Source organism: Egretta garzetta, unplaced genomic scaffold (genome assembly GCF_000687185.1).
Source record: "Egretta garzetta isolate BGI_Z169 unplaced genomic scaffold, ASM68718v1 scaffold18, whole genome shotgun sequence".
Taxonomy (NCBI): Eukaryota; Metazoa; Chordata; class Aves; order Pelecaniformes; family Ardeidae; genus Egretta; species Egretta garzetta.
In genome coordinates, this window is record NW_009260616.1 from 7,599,853 (window position 1) to 7,615,737 (window position 15,885).

At 43.2% G+C, this 15,885-nt stretch overlaps 1 protein-coding gene across 1 annotated transcript in view; it reads left to right on the plus strand.

Annotated features, from left to right (window-relative positions):
• Positions 1-15,885, plus strand: part of RSPO3 (R-spondin 3) — a 60,428-nt gene that overhangs the window by 34,507 nt on the left and 10,036 nt on the right. Inside the window, exons 3-4 of the mRNA XM_009645252.2 lie at positions 1,135-1,281; positions 3,830-4,027. Of these exons, the coding sequence (XP_009643547.1) occupies positions 1,135-1,281; positions 3,830-4,027 (345 nt within the window). The remainder of the gene's footprint in view (positions 1-1,134; positions 1,282-3,829; positions 4,028-15,885) is intronic.

Below are 15,885 nucleotides of genomic sequence, written 5' to 3' on the forward strand. Positions count from 1 at the left end.
GAGCCGTATAACCCACAGCCCTTACCTGCCCGACCCCTGCCACAAGGAGAGAAGGTGGGAGGTGGCATTCTCTGGAGATGCGGTTGTCCCTGCACTCTTTATGGCTTGTCTCATGCTCAGTGCAGGCCTCTAAATGCCTGCAGCGGCTGGCCAGGTTTCAGCCTGATTTGGTGGAAGTTACCGATTCATGTTGCCTCCGGGCTGGGAGACAGAGAACCCAACTCTATTCTTTACCACTCCAGCAATGTTTTTTAACCCCATTATGTATTTCGAACCATAAAGGAACTGGAAAAGATCTCATTGTCCTCCTCACTCCTCTTTTTGTTGTTGAATTCACTGGTTTTAATCCTGCAGGTGATATAAAAACATAGCAGCGACAGCCAAGAAACTCTCCCAGTTTTTATCTGGTAATAGAAATTATTTAATGACCAGACCCCAGAGTAAAGTCTTACAGAGTAACTTGACACTGTAAAGTATGTGCTCACTTTTGAGCAGTGTGTGGCCTCTCATATCAGACATGAGCTGTGCCATACACAAGTTTTTATGTATTCTTTTTTAAAATATCTGAGAACTGGGAAATATACCACTAATGCCAATTTGAGTAGTCATATGGAGAATACATGAAATACTACAGGACATCTGACTGAACATCAGGGAGTCATTTAAAAAAAGAAAAAGAGATGTTGATGCAAAACAGTCTTAAGCAGATTCTAAATTCCAGCACATTTTTATTTCTCCTGGATGAACGGAGATAGATAGTGTGGAACTGGCTCAGTACCTGTGCCTTGTGGGGTTAATTAGTACCTGTGCTATGTCAGCGCCGGGCAGAAGCGGTATATTGTTATTCTGCTGTGCTGTGCTCTGTCTTCCATTTGCATAGGTCTGCGAGAAGACAAGCAGTGTGAGGCCGTTCCGCATCAGGCCCTCCTTACTAAATCCTCACTCATGCCAAGGTCACTTGTGGCTGGCCTCACTGGGTATACAGGCCATGAAGATGATCTAAACATAACTTGCTTCCTTTGAGGATTGTTTAACATATATTGCTAGAATTGTGTCATTCTCATATATATGAGAGAGCCCATGGCGTTTTGTGGCAAAGAGCAACAACATTGTTGTTTACTGTTTGCATTTCAGAATGTAAAGCTGACTGTGATACCTGCTTCACCAGAAACTTCTGCACAAAGTGTAAAAGTGGGTTTTACTTATACAGTGGAAAGTGCCTTGAAAAGTGCCCTGATGGGCTGGAAGCCAACAATCACACGATGGAGTGCACTAGCATCGGTAAGTCTGGTCCCCCCCTGTCCTACCTGTTTTTTTCACAGGGGATGGGAGATCTAAGGAGGGCATGAGTTGCAAGATCACTTACACTACCAGGGATGTGCAATTTAAAATGGAAATGTTCTGCATCACAAGACGTATTCCCCAGCACAACAAACTCAAGGCATTTCCCAAGTCTGCCATTTCACGAGAGGGACGGGCTCGGTTGTGCCCCACAAACGCAGCCTTGATGCTAAGGGCAATTCTGCCTCAGGAAATATGGCCTGTTGGGTCTGCCCTGAGGTAGAATGACATTCATCTCTTACTTGCTCTGTTATGGTGTTATGCAGCACCGCTAACATCAAAGGTTCAAAAACCCTGAGCCAGACCCCACATGTAGTTGAAAGATTAAAATACTAACTGCTTTGCTTTAGCTCCTTTGTACTACTCCCTTGAGCCTTCAAAGCATGCGTGCGCCAACATTTTGAAGCTTACCTTCACAAAGATGAAGGCTAGAAACTAAAACATTAAGAAAAAAAAAACCCCAAATGGTATATGTGCATAATCACCTGATCCCAGAAATTGAGGATTAAAATAAAACACCAATAGCGTGGCACTGTCACTGAAGGAATGAGATTGGTGACACTGGTCCTGTGACTCACTGGCTGTGGAGAAGAGACCTGCTTTTGTATCTCTCCAGCCTCGGTGAAGGCTAGAAACTAAAACACTAAGAAAAAAAAACCCCCAAATGGTATATGTGCATAATCACCTGATCCCAGAAATTGAGGATTAAAATAAAACACCAATAGCATGGCACTGTCACTGAAGGAATGAGATTGGTGACACTGGTCCTGTGACTCACTGGCTGTGGAGAAGAGACCTGCTTTTGTATCTCTCCAGCCTCGTGACTCACAAGCTCCGATTATTCATGACTGGGTGCTTTGGGAGGTCACCACACCTAACCGTCTGCTCCATCCCTCTGCCACCCCTCCGTCTGAAAGCAGAACAAGTGATATGTTTGCCTCTGGGCTGCTGCAGTTGACATCCTCTGCCATGGATGTGCTGAAGCTGCAGCAAGGTTCAGCTTATTTTCGTACGCTGGCTGCGAATTGTGGTGGCTGAGGGCTGTGAACTGCGGTGGAAGCGGTGACCTCTTCAGCCACCAGCAACCAAGTAGCACTTAGGCACAGTCTGGCCATGATGGAAATCTCCTCCCCCACAGTATCATGCATATAGCTCTCCCTGGCATTGCATGTTTTGGAGGGAAAGTAATGCAGGAATAAAAATAATGTACAGTATTTTGGCATTTTCCTGCTCAAATATATATTAGTTCAGGTGGTAGTGATGGTTTTTACAGTTTTATTTTCAAGCAAAGACTTTCATCTTTGAAAGAAATTCAAGGGATGGTTTTTGTTTCTTGATGGCTGTTTCCAAGTGCTGTAGACTTAGCTGCTTTAGCAATGAGTCAGTCTCAACCAGGAAAAGCCATTTAAAGCTACGGAGGAAAAACAGAACCTTTTTTTCTGTGCACGTGAAGGCCAATTATTTTAAATGAAAAACAAAACGACCCACATGACTATTCACTGGAAGAAGGCTCAGAGATTGCCTGAGGTCAGTTATATTTTTAGGCTTTGAAAAATTTGGAAGTAAATTCTGGAGCTGGAAAAATGTTGACTTACGAATTCCTTCTTATAGAGGGGCTGGAAATATTTCCTTCTTCAGCAGTGGTTTATAGTCTTAAACACACATGTAAACAAAAAGTAAATACAAAGAGAAGGATACTGAGGAGATGGCACAAAAGAAGGAGAGTTATTAAGAGCACGCTGTTAAGCTTCCAAGGTCACTCCCACTTTTGCCTACACTGTCTGGACAAGTGTCCCGCTGCACATCTTTTGCATCCCCAATAGTATGGGATGCACATTCAGATCACTGTGGTTTATAAACTGTAACACACACTTTTCTGAAAAGCTTGCACACACACATCCCGACCCAAATGCTCTGCCTACTTACAGCTTGTATACGTTACAGATGATGGCTCTTACACTACTTAAGCTGAATTCCAAGCAGCAGATCACCAAAGATAACTTGATTCTTAATGTAATGCCTTTTGATATCAGCTGGTCCTTTATAACTCTCTTGATTTCCAAATTCAATACCTCTGAGACCAGCTGCAGCAGCTTGACCCAATGACTTCACTCTCCTTTCACATAAGCATGACCAAAGTTTAATACCACCAAAGCTACAAGGATTTATACCTCCACAAAACAAAAGCAACCTCAGAACAAGCCCCCATAACTGATTTCATTGAGACCAATTGTGGTTGTCTTGCCCTGTTTCAGGAATGGAATTATGAAACAGCGAGTACAAAATAGTAACTGACATAATTATTTGACGTTATTTTGTGCAGTATATCATCAGCAGTCCAATTTTTGTCAATTCACTGCTGCAAATCCTGATTAATTCCATTATTTTTGCCACCTTTTAGCTGATGCAGAATAAAATTAATGTACCATATGCATTGTGTATACCAAAAGATACTGGCCAGGCTCAGCTTGTCCTATGTTTATTGCAGTGCACTGTGAAGCTAGTGAGTGGAGTCCATGGAGCCCTTGCACAAAGAAAGGAAAAACATGTGGTTTCAAAAGAGGAAATGAAGTAAGGGTCAGAGAGATCGTACAGCATCCGTCAGCAAGGGGCAATCCTTGCCCAGCTACAAGCGAGAGCAGAAAATGTATTGTACAAAGAAAGAGATGTCAGAAGGAAGGAAAAGGTACCACGTTATCATCGTCATAATATGAGATTGGTATTGTGCTTGTTTAATAACTCTCATCTGAATTCCCAGGCCTCGATTGCAGGCTTCACCAAAGCTCCCATTTACGTGGTGTTCTTTGGGCTGGAGAGAGCTGTGCCCTTGCCTGGAGTAAATAAAGTCCTAACGCTGCTCAAAAAATGCGCTTTGTGTGATCTAGAGAGGACAGGGTGGGCTGGATGGGAAGGCACATTCTCTCTCAGTTCTGCTGAAGGAGCTACCAAGATGAGGGGTTGCATGTGGAGCTCAGAACAAAAAAATCCATTGTAAAATCCATTGTAAAACATGTCATGGTGGGAGTTGTTTGTTGGGTATCAGGCAGCCAAGTTTCACGCTTCAATCATGGGATTCCTCCAAATCAATTCCTGTTTCATGCTTCCCTACAGGTAAGACCATAACTCTTGCAGTTGCAGTGCTGTGGCCTCTCTCCCACCCTGAACTCTTTCGACTAGCTCTAGCTGAACAATCCTGCCATCTGCATCTGGCTCATGGAGTCCTAGCATGGGAGAAAGACCACATTGCATGGCAGCCAAGGGAAATGCCACTTGGTTTTACCCAACAAGGAGTGCCAGCAGAACTTCTCCTCCATGCCAGCTAGCTTGTTGAACTTACTCCCCATCACAGCACCTGGTGAAGGGCACCCCACATGTTAAGAATGGGAGGTGCTTAAGAAGTCTGTGAAATAATAATTTGTAAAAATTCCACCCAGTAGAGATTGTTGCTCAGCTATTTCATTTTCTCCCCATCTTGCAACAGGGAAGTTACTTGCCCTGTCCTCAGTGCAGTTACAAGACACAAGAGTGTCGATGGAATATTTATTTTTGCCCATCCCCCCCATTTTCCCCGTCCTTCCCGTTTCCCCATCCCTTCTATTTCCCCCTTTCCTCCCAACTCCAAAGCAAGGTTTCACCCCATTTGAGGATGCATGGAACAGGTGGAGCAGCTGCCCCCGGTGTGAACATCTGTGGGCCAACATGAGCTGCTGGTACCAAGTAGGAACTGACTGTTTCATCTTTAAATGGTCCCTAGGGTTGCTGCAGACTACTTATAGAAACGTTGAAAGAGTTTGGAGCTTGTAATCCTTTTGGCTTGTTCCCTTGGGATATACCTCATGAGAAGGGAAATAAGATCCTCCTTCTAAGGAGGATCTTAATGAACCAGATGGCTACAGGTGCCTCACCCTCACCCAAGAACTGGCTAGGTGTACTGATTTTTGGGAACCTATGGGGTGGATGTCACCTCCTCCCCCTCATGTCAGGCAGTGCCTTGGAGAGGTGGAGAGGTGTGTCTGCCTCAGGGGAGCAGCCAAGGCAAGCTAGTTACAGCTTCCCTTACGCTTGGAATCTATGTCCAAAACGTCCATGCTTGTTTCTGCCCCTGCACTGTGGCACATTTGAAACACAGCTTCTCATTAGCCCATTGTAACTGGGGGAAGAGTCCTTTTTATTCTACCAAAGCTTAATTTTGCCAGAGTGGACTGAACTGTAATTTTGGAACTGTGAAACTGGTTTTTTTGAGGTGAAAATGACGTTGTATATTTGCTTGTGGCAATCTGGCAGTCTCTTCAGATTGGAAAAGCCATTTCTCTTTGAGAAATGCCTGCTGTTCCTGTGTAGTAAATACTTTAGAAGAAACTACTCACGTATTTTACTGTCAATTCTTATGTCATGGGATCTGAGCCAAACCGTTCTTGAAAAATATTGCCCACCACAAGAATTTGTTCACAATAATTTTCTTTCTTCTTTTTTCCGCAGTGTGCATGAAGGTAGCTTTTTTTTCTTCCTTTTGAGCAAGTCACAGACTGTAATCTAGCCTCTTTCACGCTCAGTAGACAATTCCTTCAAAACCAATGCAGGCAGATGGAACCTATGTTCCCACCCTACCCATGCCCTTGGGATTTGTATATCTATGTCTGAGAGTACCCACAAAAGTCTGTCCCATTCACTTTCATATATCTTCACAAGGAGAAGAATTTTTTTTTTTTTAAAACATAATTCTTAACAAAACTGAGGAAATTTACACAAAAAACTTTAGGTTAAAAAAACTTTAAGGGATGGATTATGGTGACAAGACAGGAAACTGAGAATTAAGCTAAAAGTTTTCCTTCTGTTCCTACTGGAATGGGGAAATGAAGCTTTCCAACTTAATCTCCAGGCAACTTATCTTCCCTACTGCCACTGTCCCTTATTAGACAGTAACTTCTGTTCCCCTTTGAACAACAGAATAATTGCAGAAGAAACCAAGCCAGGCTCTGTTCTTATGGATAGCTGCGTCCAGTCAGTGAGTGCAGAAGGAGATAATAACAAAAACACTTTGGGAAAGGGAAGGGAAAGCAAATACGTTTGTATTTACTGTTAAGAAATATTGAAAAAGCTCTTTTGCATTGTACGACTCCCCATTGCCTCTCAGGCATTGCTTTGGAGTTTAGCTTTCACGGCATCGGCTTCTGAAGCCTAGCAGCAGACCCAGCCATTGCCAACAGCGTTGCTAATCCTTTCTCCGCGGCCATGAAGAGAGAGTTAGCTCGGTCAGCCTCTGCTGTTTCCATGTTGAACAGATGTCTGTGGCCAAGGGAGTTAGGACAAAGACCACATGATGACGGGGTATGCTCGTCACAGATGCCTCAACGACTTTGCTCAAGAAGTTGAGGTCAGAGACAGGATGTTAGTCAGTTAAGTCGCTGCTATCGCACAGAAGCAAAGACATGTTTCTGGAACGGCTACACAAAGCAAGATAAAATTGACGGGGAGGGGTTTTTTTTTGTTTCCATCTGCGAGTGTGTCATTAAAGCTGGTGAGATCTATTACAAGTCTTTTTTTGTTTCTCTCACTGGCTATAAAATGAAGTTTTACTGGGAGAAGGTGCTAGTATTTTCAGAATGAATGCAAACAAATGGGAATAATGAGGATACAAATAGCCCAACTAGCCTAAAAGGTTCTTTTTACTCATTTTAGAACTAAATTACTTGATCCCAGTGTGTTCTGACGTAGTAATTCCCATGTGTTTCACATACAAGCTCCTTTTATAGTTCAGTCCCATCCAAACCTCACTGTAATTTATTTCATAATTCTCCTCTTTTAAATCCCAAGATGGTGAGTTCTTTTTAGTCTGCCTGACTATATGACTTTGAGTTCCAGTTTCTTCTTCTTCCTTTCTTTCTTTCCCTCACACTTTTTGTTTTATTCCCCCAACGCAGTGCCCTGTTACTTTTACTTTCCCACCCTTAACATCTTCTTGGCTCCTGCCTTTCCCTGATAGACATACCTTGAGAGTCACGCCTTGCCTGTAGCCATGTCCATCAATGGCAAATGGCAAATAGATGTACTGGAAAAGCATAATTTGCAGAGCTCTTCAAACACTGCACATTTTCCATCAATATTATTTCTTCACCTTAATAAATGAATTGTTTTGGCTCTGGCCAAACACAAGTCCCTTTGGACTGCTGTCTGCAAATGTGTGAGATCGACTTTTACTGACCAAAAGGCAGATATCAGAATTGCATACAAAGGTATTTGTGGGGAAGGAATTGCATGTTTTCATGCATGAGTAATTCTGCCAAGAACCAAGAAGAGAACATTCACCATATGACTTTCTGTGGAGTTCCAACTAAGCCCCCCCAGAGAGCATACAGTTTTAAATGCTTTCAGAGAACATGTTCTGATCAGTTTGAAGAGACTAGAAAACCACACCAAAAGACTAAGCGCGTAGTTATGAACAAGGAAGACCCATCTTAGAAAGCTGGGTATTATGCGAGCCGATAGATAGGCTACACTGGTTACACAGTTGTATTGTTGAAAATGAATAAATAATACATTTCAATTGTTGCTTGTTCATATATTGATTCATTTGCATGCTGGTGGCATTTAGATGTTCAAAGGAGAGAACCAATGTTAACTGCATCCAGTTGTGTGCAAACACAAACCAAAAAAAGTTCCTCTTCCCAACAGGCAAAAATTCAAGTATTATACATGAAGAACATGGTGGGGTGAATGTAGAATAGCATATTTCTTTTTTCACTGTGGAGCGTAGGAATTGTCACCTTGTAGAGTCTGAAAGCAGGATATTGTTATGAAAGGAAGAGGGGTAATTTTAGTCAAAATTCACAAGACTGCAACCTCCTGGAGGCAGGGTAGCTTGTCAGTTAATGGTTTGTGCTGTAAGGAGAATACAGATATTATGCTGTGATTTTTTTTTTTTAGTGTACAGCAAGAATAAGAGGGAAAGCTGTGTCTTTGAGATGTGGAGCTGAATTCTAGATGCCAGCTGGCGAACAGAAGGGAACCAAGGGAACAGGATTTGTTGTTGAGCAGTTTTAATGAGGAAGTGTATATATTTTGATGAAATGAAGTAAAATAAATGCTTCTATTCTGCACTGTGTAAATATGAATATAAAAATCCAGGTTTGATTTGAGTAGCTTAGAGAACTGAGACTCAGGTCATCTCTGTTGTTTCTTTGAACTAGTTCCTCCACCCCTTATTGCTATATGTCCGCATAATGCTTCAAACGTATTAATGTCTGAAAAAGTCTTCAGTTGGCTATGGTGTGAGGAAGGAATCCTATCAGGAATCCATCAGATTTCCAAAACCACCACTCAGCTAAAAATCCCAGACTACTCATCAAGAATTTACTTGAGCTGAAAGAATGTGACTGAATACTAACAAACTCAAAATATTAGGCAATAAACTATTTTCACTCACTTAACTTAAACTTACTGAGTTACCTACTGTAATGTACACGCTCTGATGCTGTATGGATGCACCTAACAACAGAGCACAGAGAGTTCTGGAGTCCAAACTAAGTTGCCTCCTTAGTATTTCTCAAGAAGAAATGTTTCTGCAGTTGACCTTCAGTTGAGGTGCACTGATTTCATTAACAGTCAGTTAAGTTGCCCCAGGCAAAACAGAGGAAGGAGAGCCCCTACTAAAAGAAAAGGAAAGATGCATAAGTTGCATCACATTTTAAAACGTATGTGGAAATACAGTAGTCAAGGAAGCCATTTGAAATCAGTGGGAGTTTCACCACTTCTTTGTACAGGTTTTCAATCGTGGCACATAAAATCAGGGTTTCATGATCTTCATAACCTATAGAAACTCCTAAGTAGCCACTTACGACTTGCATAATTACGTGCCACATCAATGCATTTCTCATGTAGTAATACCCATTTTTCCCCAAAAATTCTGGACTGCCAGGTGTCTGGAACAGTTGTTTGTGCATTTAGTTGAGCTCAGTTGTTGCATTGGACAATCTAAATTTGACATGGATGCAATTTTCACAGAGACGGTTTTGCTATCTGAGAATTCAGACAAGGAATGACAAGCTGGGACTCCACTGAGCCTCCATAGGTTTGGCAAAAGCACGATAGGATTCACTGCATTTAAGCTGGATGGCTAAAAATTAGTTGTTTTTGTCAAAGCAAGGGTCATGTTAATGGCAGGGTTAATACTGCACCTGGGGAGGAGGATCCATGACACATGAAGATGGATTCTAAGAAGGGCAAAATAATTTGCCTCTTGAAAGTGCCTCTTTCTTCCCAATGACCGTTAAGGACAGCCTAGTATGAGAAATCTGGACTTTTACCTGCTACCTGCGTGGCCAGCAGGTCGAGGGAGGTGATTCTGCCCCTCTACTCTGCTCTGGTGAGACCTCACCTAGAGCCCTGCGTCCAGCTCTGGAGCCCTCAGCACAAGAAGGACATGGAAGTGTTTGAGCGGGGCCAGAGGAGGGCTACAAAAATGATCCGAGGGCTGGAGCACCTCTCCTATGAGGACAGGCTGAGGGAGTTGGGCTTGTTCAGCCTGGAGAAGGGAAGGCTGAGGGGACACCTGGTTACGGCCTTTCAATACCTAAAGGAGGCCTAGAGGAAAGAGGGGGAAAATCTTTTTAGTAGGGCCAGCTGTGTCAGGACAAGGGGTAATGGTTTTAAACTAAACCAGGGTAGGTTTAGACTGGATATAAGGAAGAAATTCTTTACAATGAGGGTGGTGAAACACTGGAACAGGTTGCCCAGAGAGGTGGTGGAGGCCCTATCCCTGGAAACATTCAAGGCCAGGTTGGACGGGGCTCTGAGCAACCTGATCTGGTTAGCGGTGTCCCTGCTCCTGCAGGGGGGTTGGACTAGATGACCTCTAGGGGTCCTTTCCAACCCAAAACATTCTATGATTCTATAATTCTTCCCAAGGCAATGGAGGCCCAAGCCAGTCCAATAATTCCTCAGTGTACTATTTTTAAAGAATTTTTTTCTGAATTAAAAAAAAATGAATTGGGGACATTCTGGATATTTTTGGTACTGAGTATTTTAACTTAATCACATTTAATCCTAAGCATTGCTATGTGGGAAAGTAAGATATTCCAATCACAGTTCATCCCCAAAGTCACATCCTCTCCTTCATATATAGCTCAGCGGCATTTAAAACGAGAGGGCTGGAGCATGTGAGCTGGGGAGACGTCACAGTGCGCAGTTCGCTCGTATAACTGTGAGAGATGGGGTGTCCTGTGTGAAGGTCGCTAGTGTGGTTAAGGTTAATGACCTTACTCCATGGCAGGTCACAGGACTTCTGAAGCCTCGAAATGAACACAAAGCTAATTACTGCATCCCTGTGTTTACATACTGCATACGCCAATGGGTCATAACTCTGGCCTTTGCGAGCCCAGTTACTATAATTGAAGACTCTGTCTTGTGAAGAGTTTGGTTGTTTATTTTCTGTTTGTTGCTGCCAAGAGGACCTCTCATTTCCTTTCCTTGCAGGGGTTTTGACTCTTTAACTTTAACACATTTCCAGCCTCCAAGAGTAAGGCTGTTGAGACAGGGAACCCACTCGTTGCAACACGAAGTGAAATGGTGCCCTGGGGATACCTTGAGCAAGGCAGGGCACAGGCAGCACAGGTCTGCCCACCGCCGCCGGCTGGCAGACAGGGGCGCAATCTAGGAAGGAAATCTGGGTGAGAAGGGTTAAGAGGGGAAAAACAGGACCGATATGAGTCGGGGCGATTTGTGAATCCAAAATGGCTAGTAGTAGAGGCTGTGCTGACTCTACAATTCAAGGGCTGAAAAGGTTGGAAAAAGCCATGTTTAAACCTTAATCATAGCATTTTCAAAATTTAATCACAGGCAGTTTTGAAAGTCTTATTAGGTTACTACCTGCAACCTGAGACCTTAAAATCTGAACTAATTTATAGTAATATTACGTTTTGCCACAAGTATGTTTATTTTGCTTGTGTTAGTGTGATCATTAGATCCTCATCATACCTCCCAGTTCGGACAGACATGTATCAACCATGCAAGCAGGTAATACATACACCCTGTGTGCCTCTGTGCATATGGTACTATACATATATGCACGTACTCTGTGTGTGTGTACTGTGCCAAGGCTGTATTCTCCAAACAATATGAATCTCAGTGAACTGAAAATGGCTGTGGCTACACAACAAGCTCTCAGGCCCTCAGGTATCACAACTGGTTTTAGCCTTGCAGGGTGCTGGGCTGATGCTGTCTCTGAGCTCCTTGGGAGATGCCCTCCTCTCCTGCTGCCAGCTCCTCTCTTGCCACCTTCCATCTCCTCCCTGTCCTGGGGGGCCTGGGAGCGGAGGGAAGGTTGCTCAGCTGCCCTGAGTTTCTCTGGAGCATGCTAGAAAAAACATGCTGGACATGCTGCTGGTAAACAGCATCAACCTCGTACTAAGAGGAATGGTGTCAAAGCTGAGAAAGAAGCGTGTGGTCAGTTGTTCCCATAAGGGAAGTGAATCGGAAGAAATTCTTCTATTGAAATGTGAACGATGTGAGAGCTGTTCTCCTCGGGTCACTAAACCAAATAAGGGATAGAAATCAGCTCTTTTTCTCTTTCTGATCTTCCCTTCTGGTGCCTCCTTGTGCTCCAGAATTGGCTGGCTGACTATCTTTTAGATGCCTGAACTCTGTAGGAAAAACAGGAGGGAATACAAACGTCTCACAAACCCCTCTTCCTCCCCCTTCCAAAGCGCCCATCAGGTATTCATTCAGCACCAAATTTCCAGCATCTGCCTCTTGAATAAAAATGTTAGGGATTGAGAGGAGCAGCTCCGGCTTTAGAAGGTGAAATCCACAGCTATGTCTGTATCCACTGCTAAAGAAAAGGAGGCAAAGGTCCACTCCTTGGCCACAAGGCCAAGGGCCACCTTCTGGCTTGCATCCAAACTAGCTGGGGCTACTCCCTCTGTAGCAGATTTGACTGGGGAAGAGGGGCGGCTGTTGCAAGTCAAACAGAGTCCTAAAACAAACTACCGGTTATGCTGTGCAGACACTCAGGGATCTGCCTGGTCTCTGACCTTCTTCCCTGGTGCAGCTGTATTTTACTCATCCATGGCACCTTCACCTTCAGCGACTTCACACTGTTGAGTTCCAGGGAGAGGCAAAGAGGAAACTGTGGCTACTCTCCACTCTCAGCGCAGGGCAGAGACCACGTATGAAAGAGCAGGGTATCGTTCTCTCCCACCCACATCACTTCCTTGCCCTCCCTGCACATCCTCAGGTACCCATCTTTCCCTCCACACTGGTCTTTCTATCACTTCTTGCGGTTGATGCTTCCAAAGTCCTTGCTCTAACTTCTAGTGCTTTAAGGAACTCTTTCTGAGGGAAGGACATCTTTGTCACAGCTGGAAGAGGAAACAAGCCTCTTCCAGGCTGTGTACCACAGCAAGGTATCTTGACAACTTCTTTCTCTTGACTCTCTAGAAGACCACAGCAAGCTGTTTTCTCACAGATGGACAGGGTGCTGGGCCATCTTGTTTAGACAGTGCTCTTGCCTACAAAGGTTGGAACAGATGACCCTTGAGGTCCCTTCCAACCTGGTATTCTATGATTCTATGAAAGTAAAGGCGAAGGGAAGTGGCTGCTGACAGCAGGGCTCACCCGGCCCTCGCCACCTGGAGATCTAAACCCCTCACTGTTTTGGCCTGTGTGTTCTGGAAGGAAGAACAAATGCAAGAGAGAAGTTTGCTAGTACATCTATCAAATTTAGTCCAAGAATGCAAAACATTTGGGGTATGTGAGCTACAGAGTAAATCAGGCAGTGGATGTTTCAAGTCTAATGGTGACACATGCAGCACTGTTTAATCAGCTAAATCCTGGGCTGTGGAACACTTCCATGTATAGCAATGCTGTTATAACACTGCCAGTCATGGACAGCAATGGCACTCATTCACTACTGTATTACAGCTGCCCTTCTTTTAAAGGGCCTGATCCAAGACCCACTGAAATCCCATTGACTTCTGAGTAGTGTGGATCTAGCCATAAAGAAGAGATTTTCAGCATTTCTTTGCACAAAGCGAACACAAAGCAGCACTTTCTGGCTGCTCTTTCTCCTCATCTTACTGGGTATTCATCTGTTCTTCCCCACCCAGGCAGCTCTGTTTGCTTTTCCCCACCCAGGTCCCTGCATCTCCAGCCTCCTCGTCTCTTCTCAGCTCACTCTGCCTGCCAGCTCTGACACCTGATGTAGCCTTTGGTCTCCTTAGGCTGCCACCTCCCAGCTCTCTTCCCACCTCATAACTTTGGAAAAGAAAACACTCGTTGGCATAACTTTCCTTTATAAAGGTCCAAAGGAGCTTCAGAGTGTTCCCAAAGAGATGATAATATCCAATGTTATTATCAGAGATTGTAAAGATCAGGAGAGAGGTTGTGGGAATCTCCATCATGGAAGATTTTTAAGGAGGTTAGACAAACATCCATCAGAGACAGTTTAAGTACAGTAGTTCAGTTTCATAGCCTAGTAAGAGACTAGATAACGCTTTGATAAGCATTTCTAAAATTGCTACAAAATTTCCACAATTTTTTTTCTTGCCTGTTGCCTCCTGTAAGACTTCCACAGAGAGACAGCATACTGCACATTTACAGAGCACAAATCCAAGTATCTCTGTCTATTGACATCAATATAAGGCCTCCTGCTGTCTTCACCAGCCTCAGACTTTTATTTGGGCCTGAGTCAAGGAACTGAAACCAACTTTCCTTTCATTTTGTCCAGTTTAGTCATTTGCATTGCTGAGATATCTGTTCATGTTCCTCTCTGCATTCATCAGCTTTGAATCATTGTTATAGGAAGAATATAGGGCTCGATTTTCCCACAGAAAATTTCAGTGAACTTGTTACACTAATTCACCAGAGATATAAGCTAGCACCTCTCTGCCAATGAAGCTATGTATATTTTAAGACCAGATGAAGATGTGGCCCATGAGGATAAAGTTGCTGTATGCTCAGGCCTGAAAAAAAGGAGCTAATTCTAAGGACTGATGCAAACAAGTATTATCTTTCAGTAATTTTTGTTGAAGCAATTTTGTAGTGGCAAGAAATTAAAGGGGACGACAAGAAAGTAAAGATTTACCATTTAAAGATGCAGTGGCCATGCAAAATAAAGAAAAAGCATTTCCTAAATTTTCTCTTTTTAGTTTCTTGAACTTCAAAATGGTAGCAAAAAATTAACCAGCAGTCCATAAATGAAACGTATACAGGTGACATTAAGGCTAGAATTTAACTATTAACTGTGGGGATTTTTCTATTGTTTTTTGGTTTCCAAGTAAAATGGTCCAGTAATGAAATTTCTCAATTCTAAGCTAAACCTCCCCAATATCTACGGCAAACAGTAGCCCCAGTATAAAGATTTACAGCTACAGTTATGTCTCTGCTTTGTTCTTAAGCATGTATTTACTTCTGCCCATTTGCTTTCTGAAATTCTCTCTCTCATTTGTCATCTGAAGAACTCAGTTTAAAAGGAAAACAGGCTTTAGACATGAAACACAGCTACATTCCTGAAACATGAGATGAACAACCTTTAATTCACGCAACCTTTCATTTACAGTAATGTTTAATGGATGGGCCAGTTTCATTATGGACAATGCCTCTCCCTGTCATTAGCCTGCAGAAAGGTCTAAAACTCTTAAGCATTTAAAGGAATGCTGTTTCGGGCTCTGTACTCTCTCCTTCCCTCCCTCCCCCCCTCCCCATCACCCTTTCTGACTGCCCCTGTTCTAAGTGCATAATCTAAACGCTGTACTCTGCAAATTGCACTTATTGTTGGCTTCGAGCTTCGAAGGACCCTTCTGAACACTTTTTATACAAATCCTAACAAGGTCAGAGTTGGAAAAATCTCAGCTGGTGGACTTGGATCCCATGAGCTAGTGACCATTTATAATTAATATTAATGAATGGCAGTCGACAGATGTTTATTGCTTAAGTAGAAATGTGCATTGCTAAACCAGAAGGATTTAGTTTAAATCCAGATGAACTGACTTTAATTCTTGTATGGATGTGGGTGGTGGGAGGGAATGCCAGTGGGTGATCCAGCCCCTGCTACCTTTAAGCACGAGCAAGGAAACGATACTCTATAAAGAAGGATCCTGAGCGCTCTATTTGATTGAAGCATGATGTTTGGTCCTCCAAAATGTTAACTGAAGGAAGGAGGAGTCTCTCTGCCCACTTCAGTGGCTTTGATTTGCACCAGTAGTGGTTTTCATCTGTAGATCCCAAAGCACTTACCAAAATTAAGGAACTGTCATCTCCATTTTATGGTTGTGGAACCTGAGGAAGCCATATGAAAATGGTATTATAAATAAAAAAAGGTTCATCACTGAGAGGAAGGATCACATTCCCAGCCACAGTCTTATTTTATGATGCTGGATTTTTTTCCCTTGTGGTCTTAAATCAAACTAAAGCTATGATGAATAAATCTCTTAAGTTTAAATGTGACACACCGGAAGACACAATACAGAGATGGAAGAGCCTTTGTGAATCCCTCTGAATACTACAGAGCATATTCAGGTTTAACGTTGATGGAACCTCTGTTTTCTAATT